Source organism: Hemiscyllium ocellatum, chromosome 37, assembly GCF_020745735.1.
Source record: "Hemiscyllium ocellatum isolate sHemOce1 chromosome 37, sHemOce1.pat.X.cur, whole genome shotgun sequence".
In the NCBI taxonomy this organism is placed as follows: Eukaryota; Metazoa; Chordata; class Chondrichthyes; order Orectolobiformes; family Hemiscylliidae; genus Hemiscyllium; species Hemiscyllium ocellatum.
In genome coordinates this window covers 8,388,565-8,411,667 of record NC_083437.1, presented here as the reverse complement: position 1 = coordinate 8,411,667, position 23,103 = coordinate 8,388,565, and the positions used below count along the sequence as shown (strand labels likewise).

The 23,103-nt window shown below is 41.3% G+C and overlaps 1 protein-coding gene across 1 annotated transcript in view; it reads right to left on the bottom strand.

Moving 5' to 3' along the window:
* Positions 1-20,498, bottom strand: part of LOC132833800 (eukaryotic translation initiation factor 4 gamma 3-like) — a 356,819-nt gene extending 336,321 nt beyond the window's left edge. The window contains exon 1 of the mRNA XM_060852385.1: positions 20,153-20,498. Coding sequence (XP_060708368.1) covers positions 20,153-20,214 — 62 coding nt within the window. The 5' untranslated portion in view covers positions 20,215-20,498. The remainder of the gene's footprint in view (positions 1-20,152) is intronic.
* Between the last annotated feature and the right edge of the window lie 2,605 nt (positions 20,499-23,103).

Here is a 23,103-nt window from a genome sequence, read left to right as displayed (position 1 = left end):
TGACCATGAAACCATCGTGGACCATCAGGAAACCCCAGCTGGTTCACTAATGTCATTACCTGGTCTGGCCTACATGTGACTCCAGACCAACAGCCACATGGTTGACTTTCAAATGCCCTATGGACATTTTGGGATGGGCACTACATGCTGGTCTAGCCAGTGATGGTCACATTCCGTGAATAAACAAATAAAAAGATCAGAGGGTGAAGAATGATGCATGCTGAACTTTGTTCCACTCTCTTCCCCACTCAACATCTGAGCCTCCTATCCAATGCTCATACCTCAAATTGCACTCAGATCACAAAGTCGGAGGCATTAAAATGGGTTCACACTAGGAAAGGTTTGAGAAACACAAGCATATATCACACTACATCTTTAATTACTTCATTTAACCACTTACACGCCCTGTCTGGAAGAGGAGGAGAAATCTGGGCCCCAAATCTAATCAAAGTTTGTGAGAATATTTGTAGCTCGGGTGCTCGTTGTTGCGGTTCTGTTCGCCGAGCTGGGAGTTTTTGTTGCAAACGTTTCGTCCCCTTTCTAGGTGACATCTTCAGTGCTTGAGGCTTCCAAGCACTGAAGATGTCACCTAGAAAGGGGACAAAACATTTGCAACAAAAACCCCCAAATCTAATCTTTAGTCTTGACAGCATATGTTCCTGGTGACTGACCAATATAAATGCTTCAAGGTCAAGATTCATGTTTTTTTACTGTCACTTGCATTTTACAGTGAATAATAAAGCAAAATGCAGTGAAACAGTTTGAACAGTCAGCACAATCCAGTACCATTTTGAATAGTTTAAGAATAAAACATATATGGAATGATTTGAGTGGTTGTGGATAGAGCTCCTGAAAAATACTGGAGCTTCACTCAGCCCCTGTGGGCAATTTTTACCTGAAAAATCAATATTAAAAAATGTGGTGGAACATGAGGATTTGAGCTATAAATAGAATTGAATAGGCTGGGGCTATTTTCCCAGGATTGACAGAGGTTGAGGGGTGATGTTATAGAGGCTTATGAAATCATGAAGGGTATGGATAGGATAAATAGAAAAGGTATTTTTCCTGTGGTGGGGCAGTCCAGAATATGATGGCATAAGTTTAGGGTGTGAGGGGAAAGATATAAAAGGGACCTAAGGGGCAACTTTTTCAAGCAAAGGTGGTGCGTGCCCTGAATGAGCTGCCAGAGGAAATGGTAGAGGCTGGTACAATTGTACCACTTAAAAGCCATTGGGATGGGTATATGAATAGGAAGTGTTTAGAGGGAGATGGACCAAGTGCTGGCAAATGGGACTAGATTAGATTAGGATATCTGATTAGCAGGGACGAGTTGGACCGAAGGGCCTGTTTTCGTGTTGTACATCTCTCTTACTCTATGTGGAACAAACTGCCTCCCCAAATGTCAATGTGGCATGCCAGGAATGTGGCAGAATACTCAGCTCTTGCCTGGATGAGCACAGCACCAACAACACTCAATGAAATTGACACCATTCAGGATATAGTAGCTGCTTAATTGAGACCCCAAACACTTCCTTCTACTTCACTCCCTTCACAACTGACACAGCAGTAGCAGCATGTACTATCTACAAGTCGTACTGGAGCAATTCATCAAGCTTCCGCTGCAACATCTTTCAAATCCACAAACTCTATTACCTAGAGGAACAAGGACAGCACAGGCATGGGAACATCATCATCTGCAAGTTCCCCTCTAAAACACACACCATCCTGACTTGGAACTGTATCACTGTTCCTTCACGGTCATTGGGTCAAACTCCTGGAAATCCCTTCCATTTAGCATTATGGATGCCCCTGCACCCCACATTAAGAAGGCAGCCCACTAGCGCATTCTCCAGGGCAATTAGGAATAGGCAATAATGCTGTCCTAGTCAACAACATTAATAACCCATAAACTTTTTTTCTTAAAAAGTCAGAAGCTCTCTCATAATTCACAAAGGAGGCGTACATTTGCAGCTGCTGCTATATTTCTTTCAATTAACACTCAGCATTAGTCACTTGGTCAGACAGAACTTCAAACCTGCTGAAAAACTACATTCTATCAAAGCTGTTTTGTCAATCAAACAACGCACTCTCTCATATCGGAGAAAATGTTATTCCTCTTTTAATTGATATTCTTGCTAATAAACTGATGAATGCAAAAGAACAACAAAATGAGTCCTTTTTCAGCATCACTGCCGTAGCTTCTCCAATTCCACAACCTTTTTTAAAGCCGAATTGATCACAGCTACATATTAACTGCTTTGGGCGCCAAGCAAAGCTCTTTAACAAAACTTTGAATGCACGTGTAATCAAAATTATTGTTTAGATCAGAGTGGTGCTGGAAAAGCACAGCAGGTTAGGCAGTATCCGAGGAGCAGGAAAATCGACTTTTCAGGCAAAAGCCCTTCATCAGGAATAGAGGCAGAAAGCCCCCAGGGTGGAGATATAAATGGGTGGGGGAGGTGGGCAGCTGGGGAGAAGGTAGCGAACTCTTTATCCTAAAACCATTACCTCTAGTTCTAAGTTGCCTGACATGAAAATAAAAACCTTACGTCTCCTTTGTCAATCCCTTTCAGCATCTGATATACCTCAATTAGATACCCTTTTATTCTTCTAAACTCCTTGATGTGTGGCACTGGGGTCGAGAAAAGGTTAAAAAAAAAACACCAAGTTATAGTTCAATAGGTTTATTTGAAAGTACAACCTTTTGGCGGAGATCCAAGATGGCAGTGACCCAGTTGGTCAGAGTCTGCAGTGCTCAGGCAAAGTGGAACACCCACCTTCACCTCACTTTTTAAACCATTCAAGATAGCTTTTGCCCAGCACTCAGTCATTTTGCATCAAACTTTAACAGTTTGGCGGTTTTTTAAAAAAAATGACTAAGGGTAAATACTCCCGCAACTTTTAACAGGCAGGAAGCCCTGCCTCAACCGTCTCTCAGCAGCAGGGACGTCCACGGCCGCCTCGGGGGGCTTCCCTGTGGAGGTGAGCCTGATTTCATAGATCGTCAAACTCTAGGAAAAGATCGATATGTCCATTGAGGAAGCCTGGTCCAGGTGGGAGTCAATCTTGGTCATGCTGCAGAAGCATGACCAAGAGATCGAAAAACTTGGGCAGCATGTTGGAGGGGCGGAGCAACGGGCTGCGGCCTCAGATTGCTGCCGAGTCATCCACGGGTCAGGTCCGGACTCTGATGCGCCGAATCCGGACCCTGGAGGAGCACATTGAGGTCGTCGGAAAAATATTCGGTTGCTGGGCCTTCCCAAAAGGGAGGAGGAAGGCCAGCTTGTGGATTTTTTGGAGCAATGGCTCTGACAATTATTGAAGTTGGAGTTGGAGCTGGGCCGGGTGTGGGTAGAGCGGACCCACTGGTCCGCTGCACACAGGCCCAGTCAGGCCAGCTCCCCCACCCGGTTCTAGACCGACTTCAATGTTCTAACAAAAAAACAAATGCTCCTAGAGGCCTACAGAGTCCTGGGGAAGGATCCCAATGGCATGTACAAGGGTTCCAAGATAATGCTATTTCAGGACTTGTCTCCAGTCGCGGCCCGCAAGAGGGGGGCATTTGACGAGGCGAAGCAGCATTTGAGAGACTTAAATATTCAATTCTCTATGCAATATCAGGCAATGCTGCACTTCAGCCGAGGAGGATCCGTATATAACTTTGTATCGCTGGAGTAAGTAAAAATTCCTAGATGCTGTCAAATAAACTACGGGACTTGAACTGAATGGATAACAACTTTATTTTGCCCCCCACCCCCACCGTTTACCCTTCTTTCTTTCTCCATCTCTCTTTTACCCATCTTTCCCTGGGGTTGGGGGAGCTTGTTCTTTATTCTTTCTTTGGTCTCCTTTTTATAGCTCATGCTGCTCATCTGATTTTTGGGGGAAGTTTTTTTGGGTTTTTTTGAGTGGGGTTTTCTTTCTCGTTTCTTATTTAGTTGCCTAATACTTGCTGGGATTGTAATTTTGTAACTTTATATATTTCTATTTTGTATTGTTTTATTAAAACGTGTCTAGGTGATGGTGTGGGGGAAGGGGTGGGTCACTCACTTTTAACTTCTGTTTTATAAGACACTTGAATTTATTTACTTCATTTTGTAATGCCTGGGCCGAGGGCAGGGCCTTAGCTGGGAGAGGTTATGGTGGGGTTATTGGTAGGTAGCAGTGCCCCCAGGGAGCAAGGGGGGAGTCTCCTTTCAAATATATTTTGTGCTTTTTTTGCTTACGAGTAGTTCTTAATTGTGTTGATTTAATTGTTTTAAAGAGTTTTTTTGTATGTGAATTTTCTATGGTCTTTTTTCAATGTCTTTTGGGTGGGGTTCTTCCTCCTGGGGAGGGGTGTCTCGAGACTGCCTGCACAATCATGGCTAGCCATTCACTTAGGTGGTGCACCTGGAATGTCAAGAGGAGCCATTTGCCAATTTAAAGGAAAAAGATATTACCAAATCTTAAAAAAAAAGGGTTGATGTAGCTCTTTTACAGAAGACACATCTACTGGATAAGGAGCACTCAAAGCTACAACAGGGTGGGTTTAGCCAGGTGTTCTTTTTGTCTTTCAGCTCAAAAAGTAGGAGTAGCCATTCTTATTTCGGAAGAATCTTCCTTTCCAAATGTTAAGCCAGATAAAAGATGAGTCTGGATGGTATATATTGATCAAAGCCATATACAGAGAGGAATATGGGATTTTGAATCTTTATTGTCCCACAGCACACCGTTTTACATTTGTAACGGAAGCGTTCTCTAAGTTAATGGTTTTTGGGTTCCACCATACAATTATAGGGGGAGATTTTAATTATATTATTGACCCAGAGACGGATAGGATACCTAGGAGCACAGCTGAGATCTAGGCAGCTGGCGGATCTGAACAAGGAGCTAGGCCTAGATGTGTGGAGGTGTCTTCATCCCCAGGGTAGAGACTTTACTTTCTATGCTAACCCACACAAGTGTCACACCGGAATTGATATGTTTTTTGCCCCTTCAATCCTTTTGAATTCGACACTGTCTTGTAAAATAGATAATATAACAATGTCTGATCATGCCGCAGTATATATGGAAGTCAAGACTAGAGATGATGGGATAGGCCCCTGACATTGGTGTATGGATCCTTTCTTATTGAAGGATAGCAAATTTATGAAGTATTTTTTGCAGGAATTCAAAACCTTCTGGGATATCAACTCAGGTATGACTAGTAACCCTGCGATGATGTGGGAGGCCACCAAGGCATATGCACAAGGCTTGATTATTGCATATTCTGCGACCTAGAAAAGACAAAAAGCTCGCCTCAAGGCAGCTGAAATTGCGTACATTGATAGGTCCTCCATTACTAAGTTACAGCAGATCTCGGCCCTTAGGGCAGCCTTGAATACCACACTTACTCAAACAGCAAAGAGGGAAATATTATTCACGAAGCAGACATTATTTGAATATGGTGACAAGCCTGGCAGGAACCTAGCATACTTTGCCAGAAAGAAAAAGCCCACCAAGCCATTACGTCCATTACAGAAAGTGCTGGTACCCTAACTTGTGATCGTAAAAAGATCAATACAGCCTTTAGAAAGTTATATTTTGAATTATATACGTCACAGGACTGTGAGGATAGAACTGGGAAGATAGAGTCTTCCTTTAAAAATCTGGTCCTTCTGGGCCTAACCTCAGAGCAGGTATTGATCTTGAATGCCCCCTTGATAACCCAGGAGGTACAGGACATGGATAGACAGCTTTAGAGTGGCAAAGCCTGGGCCAGACGAATTCCTGGTTGAGTTCTATAAAGAATTTATTTGGGGAACTGGCCAAGCTACTCATAAATACGTACAAATACTCACAGTCAGGGCTGCCTCCTGCCTTCATTGAGAGAGGCAGATATTTCTCTCATTCTTGTTGCTTTTTTTTAAAATTTAATTTTATAATGGTGTTATCATATTGCAAAGTGGAATACACTAGTTTACATTATTGTTGTAATTTTGTAAAAACTCTTTAAAATTTTCTTTTCAATAAAAATACCTATGTAAAAGAAAGAATGTGCCACCTTCATGCTGCTCCTTAGTCAGATAGGTAGTGGGCCACATACGCAGGACATTCACCTGAAGATCAGAGATCAAATGTCCTTGACCACTGGAGTGCTCCCTCACCGGGAGAGAGCATGCCTGTCTGGCAGTTGCTGCACTTTGCCCGTTTATCTGTTGTTGTACTATCTTCATGGTTTCACCAATATACCATGTCCTGGACCATCCCTGCCTGCAGCATATGAGATAGACAAAATTGGCTGACTCACATGAGTACCCGCCACACGCGTGGTGGGTGGCATCCCCATCTGTAATGGTCATATCCATGTCGACACTCACAGGTCTTGTAATGGTTGCCATGACAGGGTTGTATGATGTTGTGGTCAATGTTGTCCTGAAGGCTGGGTAATTTGCTGTGAATAATGAGCTGTTTAAGGTTTGGCAGTTGTTTAAAAGGAGAGAAGTGAAGGCATAGGGAAAATCTTGGCAAGGTGCTCATCCTCATCAATAACGTGCAACAGGCTGAGAAGAACATGGCATAGTTTCCACACTCCTGGGAAGTACTGGACACAAAGGGTACCCTATCAGTCATATCCTGTGTCTGTCTCCTGAGGTGGGCTCATTATGGTTTTTCACTGTGGCACACTGAAACTGGTGATCGATGAGTTGAGCATCGTATCCCGTTCTTATGAGGGCTTCCTTTAGCTCTTTTAGTGTCTGTCGCATTCCTCCTCATCTGATCAGATCCTGTGTATGCATAGGGCTTGCCCATAGGGGATGGCTGCTTTAATATGTTTAGGGTAGAAACCCAAGAAGTGCAGCATCATGGGCTTGCAGTAGAATGAGATACTGAGGTTCCGTTCTTGATGGAGATGCACGCGGCCAAGAAACTAGCCATCCAGGTTTGTCTAATACATTGCATCAGTTGTGTGATACATTGATCTTTTATTTATAAATGCTGTGCCCTATGTATCCTACCCCATTAGCTACCTAATGAAGTTGAATCAATAATGTGATCAGTCCCAATTTGGGAAGGAACATTTACTTTTAATAGACTTTGAATCCACTGTACACAGACAGAAAGGCTTTCAGGTAAGCCACAGTCTCAGAATTCTGTGAACCTTAAGACATAATGAAAGGCCATTCGAAACCAGCTATGATGATCACACTGTTCTGACAATTTGCCAAAGGATGGACAGACCCGTTCTGATGATCAAAATAAGGTTATCAACCCAAAGACAACTAGCAAAAGTGGGCACTAAAGTCAAATATTTCCCAGAAGGGGTTAATTAATGGAGAAGTGTGACTACTATTAATAGGGTGAGAATGCCACTGTAAAACAGAATAACTCATTGAATGTTTAGAATGACTTGAAAGAGGATCTGTTGATTGAGAAGATTAAATGCAACTATGAAAGATAAAAAATGAAGTGTAAGCTTGAACAACAGCTCTGGGCGTGAACATGTTCCTAGAAGCAGATCACAAACTGTTGAAAGGAATCCTATTACAGGAGGGGGAGATCAGACAGCATTAATCCAGAAAGAGATACAAGACTAGATAGAAGGTATTGCTCAGCAAAGTTAAGGAATATAATACAGACCAGGTATGTCAGCAAGTGCAAAGGCCTTTGAGATCAGGAAGTCTAATGGTGGTGAACAAATTAAAAGACAAGCTAACAAAAATTGCTGAGCAACGAACTGTCTCCTGATGGGACTTAAAAGACTAGTGGAACAAGGTTTTGAACAAAATCTGGAGACCAAGATGAGCAATTTGAGCAATGGTTATGGAGTGCTATTTTGAACATTTTCTTAGCTTTATTAGCAGTAATTCATCTGTTATTAAAACTGCAATTCTGCAGGCAAATCAACTCAAAAGTAGCATGCTTTCCACCCTTCCCCCATCCAAACCACAGCACCAAGCTGCCAAACACAAAGAGGACACTGAAAGGTAACTAAATACATACGTGATCTAAACAATACCTCTACATTTCAGCATCTTCAGTATTAAAACTGGTAATATCCAATTAAAGCAGATCCTGTCAAGTTTTACTGGAGGGCAGCTTTCAGACACCTTTGTGATAAATACACATTTTGTATGTTGTATCTTGTATTCTGGCTTCTAAAGAAAATGGATATCCTAACATAAGAATTTATCTTTGCAGCATTAAATAATCTCTCAAAATTATTCACCAATGATTATCCAATTATTTAGCTCAGAGTGGGATAAAGTATCAATTTACCAAAGGGATACCAAAAAAGTGCAAACTTAAAACTTAAGATCCACTGTTCTGATCCTCTAGTTTTGGCTGGCATAAAAATATTAATTTATTTGAGCCTATGGTTTTGTTAGAGATTATATAGTTTTCTCTTTAAGTTTACAAATGTCTAACAAATATATTGACTGGTCAATATGGTCAGTGATGATGGTCTTCCTCTCTAATTTTTAAAATGACATTCCACTTTGTGCTCATTATGGAATGCAAGGAAGAAACAATGTTTGCACTAATTTATACAGCACATTCTCAGGATGTCCTAACCATTAATAAATAACTTCTGATGTGCTGCCACTGATTTAATGTAGGCAAATGAAGTAGCCAGTTTGCACATAGCAAGGTCCCACAGACATCAATTAATCTATTTGAGGTCACAACACAAGGCAAACTCATCTGCTACTCTTTGAACAGTGTATAAAGATTTCTTATACTTGTATTAAGACTATTTCTGATTCAAAAGATAACATCTCTGGCAATAATCCAAGTATACTGCACTAAACTGAAAGTCTATATTGTGTACACAAACCTCCAGGATGGAGCTTCAACCATGAGGTAAGAACATCTCACTGAACCAAAAGCAACAACTGAGATGTGTTCTGACAAGCAGCATACCTCACCACTGAATAACTTTGAAGGGCAATCAGTTCCAAAAATGTCAAGTGTAATGAAGTATCTTTCAAACTGCTCCAATGCACTCGTAAGCAAGGCAAGCCATGAAACAGGCATGGGTATTATTCAATGTTGAACTGCTTGTGGCTAGCCCTGCACACCAGTCTCCAGAATATAAATTGTGCTGGTGGTGGCAGTGGTGTTTCACAGATGGTAGAGAACTCGGGAAATTTTCCACAAACAAAAATAAAAACTTCATGTGAAATTATTCATAATCAAAATTCTCCACAGCAATTCATCTAGGTTATTTCATGAGAACCAAAGGGCAGGTGGTGAATGGAAACACCATAACCTCCAAGTTCCTCTTCCTAGAAACTAGATCACAATCTGAAAAGGAATAATGTACAGGGCAAAGCATAGCTAACCAGGCTTGTGGCACTAGGCAAACTGCTCCTTCAGATAGCAAGCACAGAGATGGCATACTGTCCTCTTCTTTGCTATAACGGTTTGAGAACAGCAGTAAAGGATTTTGTTGCAAATGTTCTACAAAGCACTGTTGAGTATACAGCGAATTGGGAATGGGGTTGAAAAATGCATCATTTATTACAAGTCTGAGATGGTCACTTTGATACATTGTCTTCCCACCAGAAAGTATGGTATAAATTATTAGTCTATTCACGCATTAATCGTTAATAACAAGGCAGCTGTCGTATTTAAGTTGAACTTGCATTCAAATTTACATCAAGATTTAAACAGATTAAGAAAAGTAAATTCTTCATTTCAATCCTAGCCTTTAAGTTTTTAAAATGTTCTCCTTACTCAAAATGTCACAATCTGCACAATACTGAATTAGGTAACAGAAACTTAGGCACTTTCTTGGCAACCAATTTTTTTCAGAAAGGTAGTAAGCAAACACTCAATAAATTTGGCCTTCATTCACATTGAAATATATGCCAACATTTTTTTTTAAAACATTTCTATTTCTGAATTCTTTGCCCACTAAAAAAAAAGCGAGACCTGCTGCAAAAATTGCTCATGACTATAAAACCATAAGATATAGGTGCAGAATTAGGCCACTCTGCCCATTGAGTCTGCATTGCCATTCGATTATCATATTTTGCAACAGTGTTTACTGTGAAGAAGAATATGGAAGAAAGAGAATGTGGGGAAATAAATAGTGATATGTTGAAACGTGTTCATATTACAGAAGCAGTGGTGCTGAACGACTTAAAATGTATAAACGTGAATAAATCCCCGGGACCTGATCAGGTGTACCCTCGAACTCTGTGGGAAGGTAGGAAAGAGAATGTTGGGCTCCTTGCTGAGATATTTGTATCACTGATAGCTACAGGTGAGGTGCTGGAAGACAGGAGATTGGCTAACGTGGTACCACTATTTAAGAAAGGTGGGAAAGTGGCATTTAAGGAAAAGCTAGGGAACTATAGATGAATGAGCCTGAAATCTGCACTTGGGCAAATTGTTGAGGGGAATACTGAGGGCCAGAATTTGCGTGTATTTGGAAAGGCAAAGACTGATTAGGATAGTCAACATAGCTTTGTGTGTTAAAAACCAGGTCTCACTAACTTGACTGCGTTTTGTTTGAGGAAATTATGAAGAGGATTGATGACGGCAGAACAGTGGATGTAATCCAGATGAACCTCAAGGCATTTGACAATTCCTCAGGTTGACTGGTTAGTAAGGTTAGATCACGTAGAATACGAGGAGAACTAGCCATTTGGATTCAGAATTGGCTCAAAGGTAGAAGACAGAGAATGGTGGTGGAGAGCAGCTGTTCAGACTGGAAATCTCTGACCAGCAGTGTGCCACAAAGATTGGTGCTGGGTCCACTGTTTCTCATTATTTACATAAATGATTTGGATATAAACACAGGAGGTATGGTTAGTAAGTTTGTAGATCACACCAAGATTGGAGGTGTATTGGACAGCAAAGAGAGTTACCTCTCGAGAGTAACGGTTTAGGGGAGAGGCAAAAGATTTAAAAAGGGACCTATGGGGCAACTTTTTCACACAAACAAGTTGCCAGGAGCACGTGGTGAAAGCTGGTACAATTACAACGCTTAAAAGGCATCTGGATGAGTGTATAAACAGGAAGGGTTGAGAGGGACATGAGCCAAACGCTGGCAAACGGGACTGGATTTGTTTAGGGTATCTGGTTGGCATGGCCGAGTTGGACTGATGGGTCTGTTTCCATGGTGTGCACCTCTGTGACTATTTATGTTTCTCAATCCCAATCTCCTGCCCTCTCCCTGGAACCTCTGATCCACTTACTTATTAAGAACCTATCTATCTGTCTTAAATACAGTGTCTTTGCTGCAGAAGGCTGTAGAGACAAATCAGTTCCACAGATTCACCAGCCTCTGACTAAAGAAGGTTCTCATCTCAGGTCTATGGTATTCTCCCTTTACTTTGAGGTTATGTAGTCACGCCCTAGTCTCTCCTACAGTCTCTCTCATGTTCTCTTAAGTCCATTCCCTCCAATGCCTCTCAGTATTCTCTAAGTTTCAATGAGATCCCTCCTCATTCTTCAAAACTTCAATGAGTAAAAACTAGAGTCGTCAACAGCTCATCAAAATGACAAGCCCTTTGTTTCTGGGATCATTCTCCTCTAAGACCACTGCACCTTTCCTTAGATACAGGGCCCAAAACTGCTCTCAATATTTCAAATGCAACCAGTCTAGAGCATTATGCAGACTAGACTCAGCAGTGCATCCCTGTTCTCGTATTCTAGCCCTCTTGAAATGAATACTAACATTGCATTTGCTTTCCTAAATGCTAGTTGAACCTGCAAAATCGTACTTTGTAAGTAGAAATGCAAAAATGTTTAGCAAGGAAATCCAAAGCTTGTCTGTACGTTCAGTTGCCTAGGTCACACCAATGCTGGAGCAATCAATCAAAATCGGTGAGGTGCATAAAGTCAGAACTGGAACAAAATGAGGGTTGAAGACCTGGAGAAAATAATAGATAAGGAGGCTTGTGGTCAATGGAGGAATTTGAAACAAAACTGTGTTTTAAAAAATTGTGACAATGTGTAAATAGGGGCCAATAGCAATCAGTGAAAATTGAGTTAATGGGCAAATTAAATTAAACAAGTTAGATAACAGACAGCAGAAAGAGGGTAGGAGTTGAAAAGTGTGGTGCTAGAAAAGCACAGCAAATCAGGCAGCATCCGAGGAGCAGGAGAATTAACGTTTCGGGCTGAAGCCCTTCATCAGGAATAGGGGATTGGGGGGGTGCTGAGAGATAAATAGGATAGTGGGGATGAGGCTGGAGGTTGTGGCAGAGGGTGGGAGAGAGAGGAGGAGGAGATAGCTGGGAAGGCAATAGGTAGATGGAAAAAGTAAGGGTGATGGCGATAGGTCGGAGGAGAGGGTGGACTGGACAGATAGAAAGGAAGATGGACAGGTAGGACAGGTCAAGAGGGCGGTGGCAAGTTGGAGGGTTGGATCTGGGATGAGCTGGGGGGGGGCCCCGAGGAAGGAGATGAGGCATTCTTCCTCCAGGCGTCAGATTGTCAGGAGACACCTGGGTTGAGAGGGGGAGCAAGAGGAAAAGCCATTGTAATAGGGAAATAGGGAGACTGCAAGGCCAACATGCTTCAATAATGACAAAGGGTAGGATCAACAAACCTGTGAATCCTGGATATCAAAAGATATACATGACCAGATAAAGAGAAAAAAGGAGTCTTGTGGCTGATCCCAAGGAGTCACAACAGTAAAAGCATGAGAGGGGTATGGAATGTACAAGGGAAAATTTAAATAGAAAGCCAGGACAGCAAAAAAAGGGACATGAAAATCCCAAGTTATTTTACAAGTATATTAAGGATAAAGAATAACTAGGGCAAGAGTAGGGTCTAGTAAGAACCAGAAGGGTAATCTTTACATGGAGTAAGTGACGTAGCCACAAGCAAGAAAATATGGGTGCAGAGATCAGAGAGAAGGACTGTGATATAGTTGAAGTTAGTACAGACAGAGAGGAGGTTCTGTGTAGCCCAGTATGCATAATATTAGATACATCTCCTGGACTGGATGAAACTGCTGAGTAAGGCAAGGGAGGAATAATTGCTGCGCAGGCAATAATTTTCAATTCTTTCCTGACCACAGGAAAGGTGTCAGGGCACTGGAGGACAGGAATGGAGTATTATTCAAAAAGAGGGCAAGAGATAAACCAGGAAATAACAAGACAGTCAGTCTAATCTCTGTGGTGGGAAACCATTGGAAGCAATTCGGAAGAACAAAATTAATCTGCACTTGGAAAGGCAGGGATTAATCAAGAATAGTTATGTTATGGTTATGTCTGACCAACTTGCCTGAAGTTTTCAGAGTTAACCAGGCATGTAGATGAGGGCAATGCATTCAATGTAATGCACATCGATTCCAGTAAGGCTTTTGATAAGATCCCGCATGGAGACTAATAGCAAAACTAAGAATTCATGGGACCAGGAAATTTGACAAATTGGTACAAAATTGGTTGACTGGCAGGGAGCAGAGAATAATGGTCAAATTGTGTTTTAGTGACCGGAAGCCTATATCCAATTGGGTTCTCCAAGAATCACTGTAGAGACCCTAAGCCAAGGGAATTAATGAATGGCAGGTCCCAAGACCTTAGTGCGCATGTCCACCAATCCTTTAGGGTAACAGGACAGGTAGAAAAAGTGGTTAAGGGAGCATTTGGGATACTTGCCCTTAATAATCGAGGCAGAAAGTTTAAGAGCAGACAGGTTCTCCTGGAATTGTGTAAAATATTGATTAGGCCACAGTTCAATGCACATTGTGTAGTTCTGGGATCCATATTAGGAGAGGGATGTGATTACACTGTAGAGGGCACAATGGAGATCTGTCACCTGGGTTGGAGAGTTTTGGTTATGAAGAAGATTGGATTGGGGTTGTTTTTGTTGGAGCAAAGGATATTGAAGGGAGACATGATTGAGATGCGTAAAATTATGAAAGGCTTAAATAGGTAAACAGAAGAAACTTTTCTCCTTGGTGGAGGGTTCAATTACTAGAGGTTTAACATAAGAGGGAGGAGGTTAGAACGTATGTGAGGAAAATCAGTTTCACCCAGTCACAGAAATAGAGGTAGAGACCTACAACACAGAAAAAAGGCCATTTGGCACATCACATCCACATCAGTCAACCACCTAACTATTCTGATCCCATTTTTCAGCAGTTTGACCCATGGCCTTGTACATCTTGGTATCGCAAGTGTACATTTACTACTTAAATGTTGTAAGAGTTTTTGCTTTGACCACCCATACAAGCAGACAGTTGCAGATTCTGACCGTTCCTGGTTGAAAAAGTGTATCCTCACATCTGGGAAGTTTTACCTTTACCTTAAATCTATACTCCCTGCTCACTGTTCCCATTCATCAAAGGAAAATTTCTATCTATGCCCTTCATTATTTTGTAGATCTCAATTACGCCCTGTCTCAAATTTCTCTGTTCAAAGAAAATCAACTCCAATCTACCCAATCACTCTTCACAATTAAAACTCTCCAGCCCAGGCAATATTCTGGTAAATCGCCTCTGTACAGCAAGTGGTAGGAATCTGGAACTCACTGCTTGTAAGGGTGGTGAAGATAGAAACCCTCAACTTTTAATAGGATTTAGACATGCAAGTGCTATGCCAAGCCATTTACAGCTGTGGGCCAATTCAGGAAAATGGAATTAGAACAGATGGTGGCTGTTTTTGACCAGCGCAAGCTTGGTAGGCTGAAGAACATTTTCTGTGTTGTTGACCTCTATGTCACCATACTGAAGAGAAAAGACGCCAACATGTACAGTCCCATCTTGCCAGATAACATTGGAGAACGACTGTGTAATCATACAGGGAAAGGTGGTCAGTGAAGTGACCTGACAGCCTTGGGTGCACTTGTACCCACAGATACCACAGCAGATGTCAGATCGGCCTTCTTGAGAACGAACCCATAGAAAGCAACTGGCCCGGATGGAATCCCCAACAATGCACTCAAATCCTGCACGGACCAATTGACATGAGTATTTGTAGACATCTTTAACCTCTCCTTACCTCACCTGCTTCAAAAAGACCACTATCATCCTGGTGCCGCAGGAAATTCAGGCAACATGCTTTAATGACTACCACCTGATGGCTCTGACATCCATCAGTAAGAAGTACTTTCAGAATTTCGTAATGGCACATATCAACTCCAGCCTCCCAGATTGCCTTGATCCACTACAATTCATCTAATTCAAAATAGGTCAATGGCTGACGCCATCTCTCTGGCCTCATCCCTGGAACATCTGGATAAAAAAGGATACCAATGTCAGGTTCCTATTTATTGACTTTAGCTCTGCCTTCAACAACATAACTCCAACCAAGCTCATAGATCTTGAACTCTGCTCCACACTCTGTAACTCTGGATCCTCAATTCCTAAACCTTAAACTGTAATTATTAAGGATAGATGAAAACTCCTCCTCCCCAAAAATCATCAATGCCAGTGTCCTGATGGCACCACCTTCATGGGTCGGATCTGAGACAATGATGAAATGGTACAGGAAAGAAACAGCTTAGTAGCACGGTGTAAAGACGACAACGTCTCCTTCAATATCAGAAAAATGAAGAAACTAGTCACTGACATCAGGAAGCAGTGGAGGACATCTGTCTGTCTGTATCAATGGAAGAGATATCAAGAGCTTCGAGTTCATAAGAGTAAATATCACCAACAATACATCCTAGTCCATCTTTGTTGTCGCTACAGTCAAGAAAGCACAGCAACACCTTTATTTCCTCAGAAGGCGAAAGGAAATTTGTCATGTCAACCATAACTCTTATTAATTTCTACGCACGCACCATAGAAAGCATCCTATCCAGATGCATCACAGCTTAATATGGGAGCTGCTTTGCCCAAGACAGCAAGAAATTCGAGTTATGTACGCAGCCCAATCCATCACAAAAACTAGTCTTCCTTCCATTGACTCCATCTACACTTCCCGCTGCCTTAGGATAATCAAATACCTCTCCCACACAGTTATACTCTTTTCTACCCTCTTCCATCAGGCAAGAGATTCAAAAGCTTGAAAACATATACCAACAGATTTAAGAACAGCTCCTTGCCCACTATTCTCAGACACGTGAACGGAACTCTCTTTTAGAGAGTTATATTTCGCTGCACCTTCTCTAAGCAATAACACTATATTCTGCATTCTGCTCTATTACCCTGATGTACTTATGTAAGCTATAATTTTGTCTAGTTAGCGTGCAAAACAATACTTTTCACTACATCTCAATACATGTGATAATTATAAATCAAATTAAGGATGAAGAGGGACCATTTCAGTCATGTAGGATTTCACGTATAAGTTTGATAAGAGTTGCCTCATGGACAAGATGAGTTGAGAGAAAGCGTGTGTGAAATATGAGAAACAATAGAAAGATACAAGTTCAGGGCAAGGGAACATTGGACCAATGGATCAAGAGAGAGGAGGGAAGTGGCAGAGGTGGTTTATGGGGTCCGGGGAGATCTGATGAACAAGTTCAACCAAGTTTCTGTTACATCTGTTCAAATTTGAATTCCTCTAACAAACAAACAGTGATGGGCCATACTGGTGGAAGTAAAGTTAAGCTGCCATAGTCCTGCTGGATGAGAGGGCTACTCTCTCATTAGAAAAAGTGACACAATTGGTGGTGCTTTAACCTGATGATCACCACACCTCAGGTGCAGGTAGAGATGGAGAAGCTTTTATGGTAACTTCAACCGGCGCAGGAATTGAGCCCATTCTGTTGACTACTCTGCATCACAAACCAGCCATCAAGATAACCGAGCTAATCGATCTCGCTGCTAGGGGAATAGCCAAGTTGAGAAAGTAATGATGTTATGAGGTTCAGCAACTGCAAAAGTATCATACTGAACGTAGACCAAAGACTACCACTGAGATTCTTTCAAGTGTCATTGTAATACTTTCTATCCAGAGTAACACATAAGGAAGCAGGGTTCACACTGGGAATAGAAACAAATGTAAAAAGCAAAACAATTACACAACTGAGGTGACCTTTGTTGTGACTGACCACGAGGTAGCGACATGAAGAATAGTATGGTTGGAGGTTAGGATCATGGATTGAGAGTTTATGTGGAAGAAAAGATTATGGAGATCTGAGAGAAGCAAACTCAAAACAGAGGATGCATTCTTGGGTTGAAACGGATATATAAAAAAAATGAATTCACTTGGTGACCTCAATATATAAACGTGAATTCATACACATTTACAAGTACAAATGTTAATGCCTGAGATCAGTCTCCACAAGCACTTCAATGCAACTGAAAGCTGCAGTGAACATATCATTATCGTTGATATAAGCCAAAAGCCACAAGAGTGTGTTTTATGGGTTTTATTACAAAGACAAAGAACTCACAAATGAAGACCCTCCAGTAACTCAAATTGAATCCAACAATAAAGTTCAATATTTGTAACTACCCTCCTCTGCAATTTGCTGACTGTCCCACTCCACATTATTGCAACATTTTCACCAAATTTTACTTGAACAGCTATGTTTTGTGACTTTACGATGAAAAAACACATTCATATGGAACATTTCCATTAACAGCTTTGGTTTCTTTGCTGCAACACAGGTCTTAACCTTCAAGAATGAAAAGTGCAACATCCCACTGCACCATGTTCCCAACCAACCCCCACATTAAAAAAAATGGATTTAACCTCAGTTCTGGTAAAAATGGCTTGGGATTTTGCACAGTTTTTTTTAAAAAGTCTAACATTTAAAAACAAGTGGCATTGATACTTTACTTCGAAACATGCAGCAGAAAACTCAAGCCAGTGACTGCAGGATGCATTCACATGAGGGTGTGGACAAAGCAAATAGAACAGCCTATCTAAAAAACATTACATGTGTGCATACACATTGTGATCTAAGTGCGTTCACTGTTTCAAACAATCAAGAAAATTTTGTAACACTGATTACTAACCAAATGTTACTACAAAATTGTTCATATATTTAAAATAATCACGATTACATTGATGCAGAATCACGCAACAGCCTCAACATGTGCAAGCGCAATCAGATGTACCAAATAAAGCTAAATACTTTGCCAAGCATTTTATGCTCCTCAGATTTTAATAAACCAGATAAAAATGGTACCTGTGTGGCACATCAGTCAGCACCAAGTACATTATTTACCAGGAAGTCCGCATCAGATATGCACCTGCATGCCTTACGACTGTTAAAACGTAGCACACTATCTAGCAATGTTACAGTGCCTCAAGTTTCCATAGAGTCATTATTTAGCAGGAAACCAGCACTGGGTATCTGAGCATGCCCAGCATCAGCTGTGGGATTGGGAGAGCAGTTATCCGGCAGAGACCCACATCCCAAACCAAGGCCTATAAACACAGCTCTGAACTTGGTGCAACAAAATCTAAGCTTCTCATAAATTACCAACTTAATAAAATAGACTTGTCCTTGTGAACTTTGAAACTTGTTCTCAGTTAAGATGTAAGTTGTGAAAACATATAACAACTGCACAAATCTTATTCATTCGAAATGAAACAAGGATTGTTCTGCTTTAGTAGTCTTATTTAAAATGGGCCTTTAGTAGTCTTATTCAGCATTTTAAAATGTACACCATTATTTACAACATGGTTAAGAGCAACTTCACACTGAAGTTAATACAAACCAAGATAATAGCAGAAGCATACTGTATCTGTGTATCCTGACAAAAATCGGGCATTTAAATCCAAACCACAGGAAGACCTTCATTCATTATCCCCATTAGCACAATGATCTATTCAATATCACAGCAAATCACTGAATCATTTCCTAATAGCCTTGTACTTGGCTGAATATCAAGCCCTTCACAACCAAACCTTACAGTTTAAAATGCAACCGGACTAATACACACCATTTTATTTCAAGACACATTGCAATTTACAAAGCAACATCACACGCCCCCACCCCCAAGCATTCCAAGGCAATTCATTGTCAATAAAACAAGTACTTTGTTTTACGAACATATTGTGCCAATAAGAACCATGAAAACAAATTGCACCATATTACAAATTAAACATGAACTCAAAAAGATCAGTGCACAATTATTCACCCAGTTGTCTAATAATCTCTCCATTTTGTAACAGGGCTTTTGTTTTAAGCCCGGAAGTCTTAAGAAATGCGCACGTTTACACGGGGGAAAAATCCCAAATAAAAATAAACGATGAAAATGATCAGACACCCTATCCCAAATTCAGGAAGAGGCCAGAGTACAATTTCTGAGTTGGAATATGAAATATGCCCCATACTGTAAACTCGTTGTGGGTCGCTGCAAAAAACACGTAATTGTGTCCATAATTCTCCATTTGTCAGCTTTTTCTTTTAAAAAAAAAGAAAAATCAATCTATATAAAACACTTAATTTAAAATAGCTCTAAGAAATACAGGCCTGCAGATATTAATAGAGAGCTGCAGACTGACTGCAGTGGAGTTGGTGCCGGATTGTAACCGGCATTTTCTGAAGACGTGTCACACACACATGCACACAGTCCCCTCAACTACCCACAAAGCTTGTATTTTTTTAAAAAAATCCAAAGAAAATAATATTTCCACAGGAAATCGCTTCTTTATTTTTCAAAGAGTCAAACACAAACGTTCTGCACACCAAACGAAAGAGAAATTCTCACAAACCCACCCAAAAATTTCAAATCTTCAATCACACCAGATTCCCTTCCCTTGGCCGGCTCCCCTACGGGGTTTTGTCTTTTTTTTTCCAAATACAGAAAGTGAGAGCTTGTGACTTTTGTCTCAAATGCTGAAATAAAGAGCGGTGTTTCTAAATGTGTTGCTAGGTTTTTTTTAAATGGGGAGGGGGTTTCAAAAAGAAAAATCGAAACAAGATCATTTATTAATCGTCGTTAAAAGCTCATTTTCCCCCCACTTTCTCTCTCTACCCACACTTCAACCAACATCCTTTTCAAATCAGACCAAACACAAAGCAATTTCTTTCAGAAACGTAACAATAAATCGTATTTCTTTTCATTAAAAAAAAGCTTTATAAAAAAACCTTGAACCCATCCACACTTGCAACAAGTGCCCATAAACCAAACAGATCTTAAAGATTTTACTTCTAACCCTGAGTAACCTACAGTGACAATGTTACTCACTCAGACCCTAAAAAAATGAACCAACACTAGTCAAAAAAGGTTAAAAAAATCTCCTCAGTTGTTACTTTTTTTTTGGATTTTATATACATATATCGATCAATTGAATGTTTCCCAAAAAGTGAAGGATACGAAGCAGGCTGTTGTAGTCCTCTTATTACAGGCTGTGGTTTGGCTTTCTGTGGTAAGCTCATTTCAGGCTGAGGAAGACAAAATAAAGGAAAAACCAGGCGGATTTTTTGTTGTATAGAGAGATAGAGAGATGTACCTCAGGGTGTCCTCCCTCAGAAGGACGTTTCTCACGTGAGTTTACCTGCAAATCACAAAAATAATAGCATTGGTAGATGGCCCAGAGTGTGAACTAGCAGCAGGGCTCGTCCTTAGAGTAAAAGAGTCAAGCTTTAGGACGGATGCAAACGATTATTTTACACACAAACCAACATGGCGAACCAAGCCGCTCTCAGTCCGAGAAGACGGACGCCCGGCGGCCCTCGGCAGCTTCCGGAGAACTTCGACGCCGGCTGCTCGGCAACTTCCGGACGGCTTCGGCGGCCTCCCACCCTCCACTCTTCGGCTGTTTCCGGAAAATCCACTGCAAGAGCAGAATCACCAGGAGCAACGCCTTTGTGGCAATGATGTGGAGGTGCTAGTATTGGAGTGGGGTGGACAAGGTGAAAGGTTACTCGACACCAGGTTATAGTCCAACAGGTTTATTTGAAACCGCAAGCTTTTGGAGCCTTTGATCCTTCCTCAGGCAGCTGGTGAGAGATAATACATTGGATGCAGAATTTAAAAGTCAAAGATCAAAGGGTCATACAACTTATGTGAATGTATTGAACGAGCTATTATGTCTTTAATCAGTTAGAATGGAGGTGCAGATTTCAATTTGTAAACTGATTTATAAATTCCTACTTTGGAAATAAAACCAGTCTGACAGATACATACAGACTTGAAACATAGATTCCTATCACCCTCACCTTAACCTCCTTCCACCTATCGTATTCCCAACGTCCCTCCCCCAAGTCCCTTCTCCCTACCTTTTATCTTAGCCTGCTTGGCACACTCTCCTCATTCCTGAAGAAGGGCTTATGCCCGAAACATCGATTCTCCTGTTCCTTTGATGCTGCCTGACCTGCTGTTCTTTTCCAGCAACACATTTTTATGCTCTAATCTCCAGCATCTGCAGTCCTCACTTTCTCCTTCCAGACTTGAAACATAGCCTCACACCTAAAATACATTAGGCAAAAGTGAGGACTAGATCCCCGGATGCTGCCTGACCTGCTGTGCTTTTCCAGCACCACTCTAATCTTGACCTAAAATACATTGTCTGACCAGAAGTGTCACTTTATTCTGAAGTAATCTTGGGGCAGTAACTTGAAAGAAATTCTGGGATTTACATATTAATCAATCAAAACCTGCATCTCAATTCCAACTGATTAAAGACTTAATAGTCATCTAGGTTTGTTCTATACATTCACATAAGTCGTATGACCCTTTGATCTTCTACTTATAAATTCTGTGTCCAATGTATTCTCTGTTACTAACTGCCTGAGGAAGGAGTGGAGACTCCAAAGTTTGCAATTTCAAATAAACCTGTTGGACTGTAACCCAGTGTCCTGTGATTTTTGCCTTTGGGGCCGGCAAAGCTCCCTGGACGTGCACCCTCAGATTTTTGTTAACATGTCCAGTTATCATTTTAAACAACAGCAACAGGCAGCAAACAACAGCTCTGCAATCCTGCCACATTCATTTGTGAATGGTGGTGGATAATTAAAGAACTCACTGAAGGAGGATGCTACACAAATATCCCCATCCTTAATGATGGGAAATCCCAGCACATCTGTGCAAAAGATAAGGCTGAAGCATTCGCAACAATCTTCAGCTGTCAATGTCAATGCTCTATCTTGGACTCCTCCTGTGGTCCCTAGCAGCATAGATGCCAGTCTTCAGCCAATTTGATTCACTCCACATGACATCAAGAAACAGATAAATGCACTGGATACTGCTAAGGCTCTGGGCCTTGAAATATTCTGGCAATGCACTGAAGACTTGTGCTCAAGAACTTGCTGTACCCCTATCCAAACTATGCTAATACAGCTACAACCCTGGCATCTACCCGACAGAGTGGAAAATTGTCCACAAAAAGCAGGATAAATCTAAAATGACCAATTACTGTCCCATACGTAAACTCACAATCATCAGTAAAGTGATGCTATCAAGCAGCACGTGCTCACCAATAGCTCCTGACCTCATTGTAGCCTTGGTTCAAGCATAGACAAAAGGGCTGAATTACAGAGGTGAGGTGAGAGTTACAGCCCTTGATATCAAGTGCATTAAGGAGCCTTAGCAAAACTGGAACCAATGAATGTCAGAGGAAAAATTCTCTGCTATTTGGAGTCATACCTGGCACATAGGAAGATGTTTGTAGTTGTTGAAGGTCACTCATCCTAGCTCCAGGATACCCCTGTAGGAGTTCCTTAGGTTAGTGTCCTAGGCTGAACCATCTTCAGCTGCTTCATCAATGACCTTCCCTCCATCATAAGGTCAGAAGTGGGGTTCTCTGATGATTGAATAATCCTCAGTACCATTTACAACTCCTCAGATGCTAAAGCAGTCCATGTTCAAATGCAACTGAATAATACCCACTCTTAGGATGAAAAATGACAAGTAAGAGACAATCTAGCCACCACTGACACCCAGTGGCATTGCCATCACTGAATTACCCTGCTATCAACATCCTTAGGGTTATCACTGAGCAGAAGTCTAACTGGACTTGCCATATAAATAAAGTGGCTACAAGAGCTAGTCAGAAACTATGAATCCTGCAGAGAATAACTCACCTCCAGATTCCCCAAAGCTTGTCCACTATCTACAAGGCATATGTCAGGAGTGTGATGGAATACTGCCCAATTGCATGGATGAATGCAGCTCCAACAACACTCAAGAAGCTTGAAACTATTCAGGACAATGCAGCCCACTTGATTGGCACCACATCCATAAACATCCACTCATTTCACCATTGATGCTCAGTGGCAAGTGTACTATCTACAAGGTGCACTACAGAAATTCTCCAAAGATCCTCA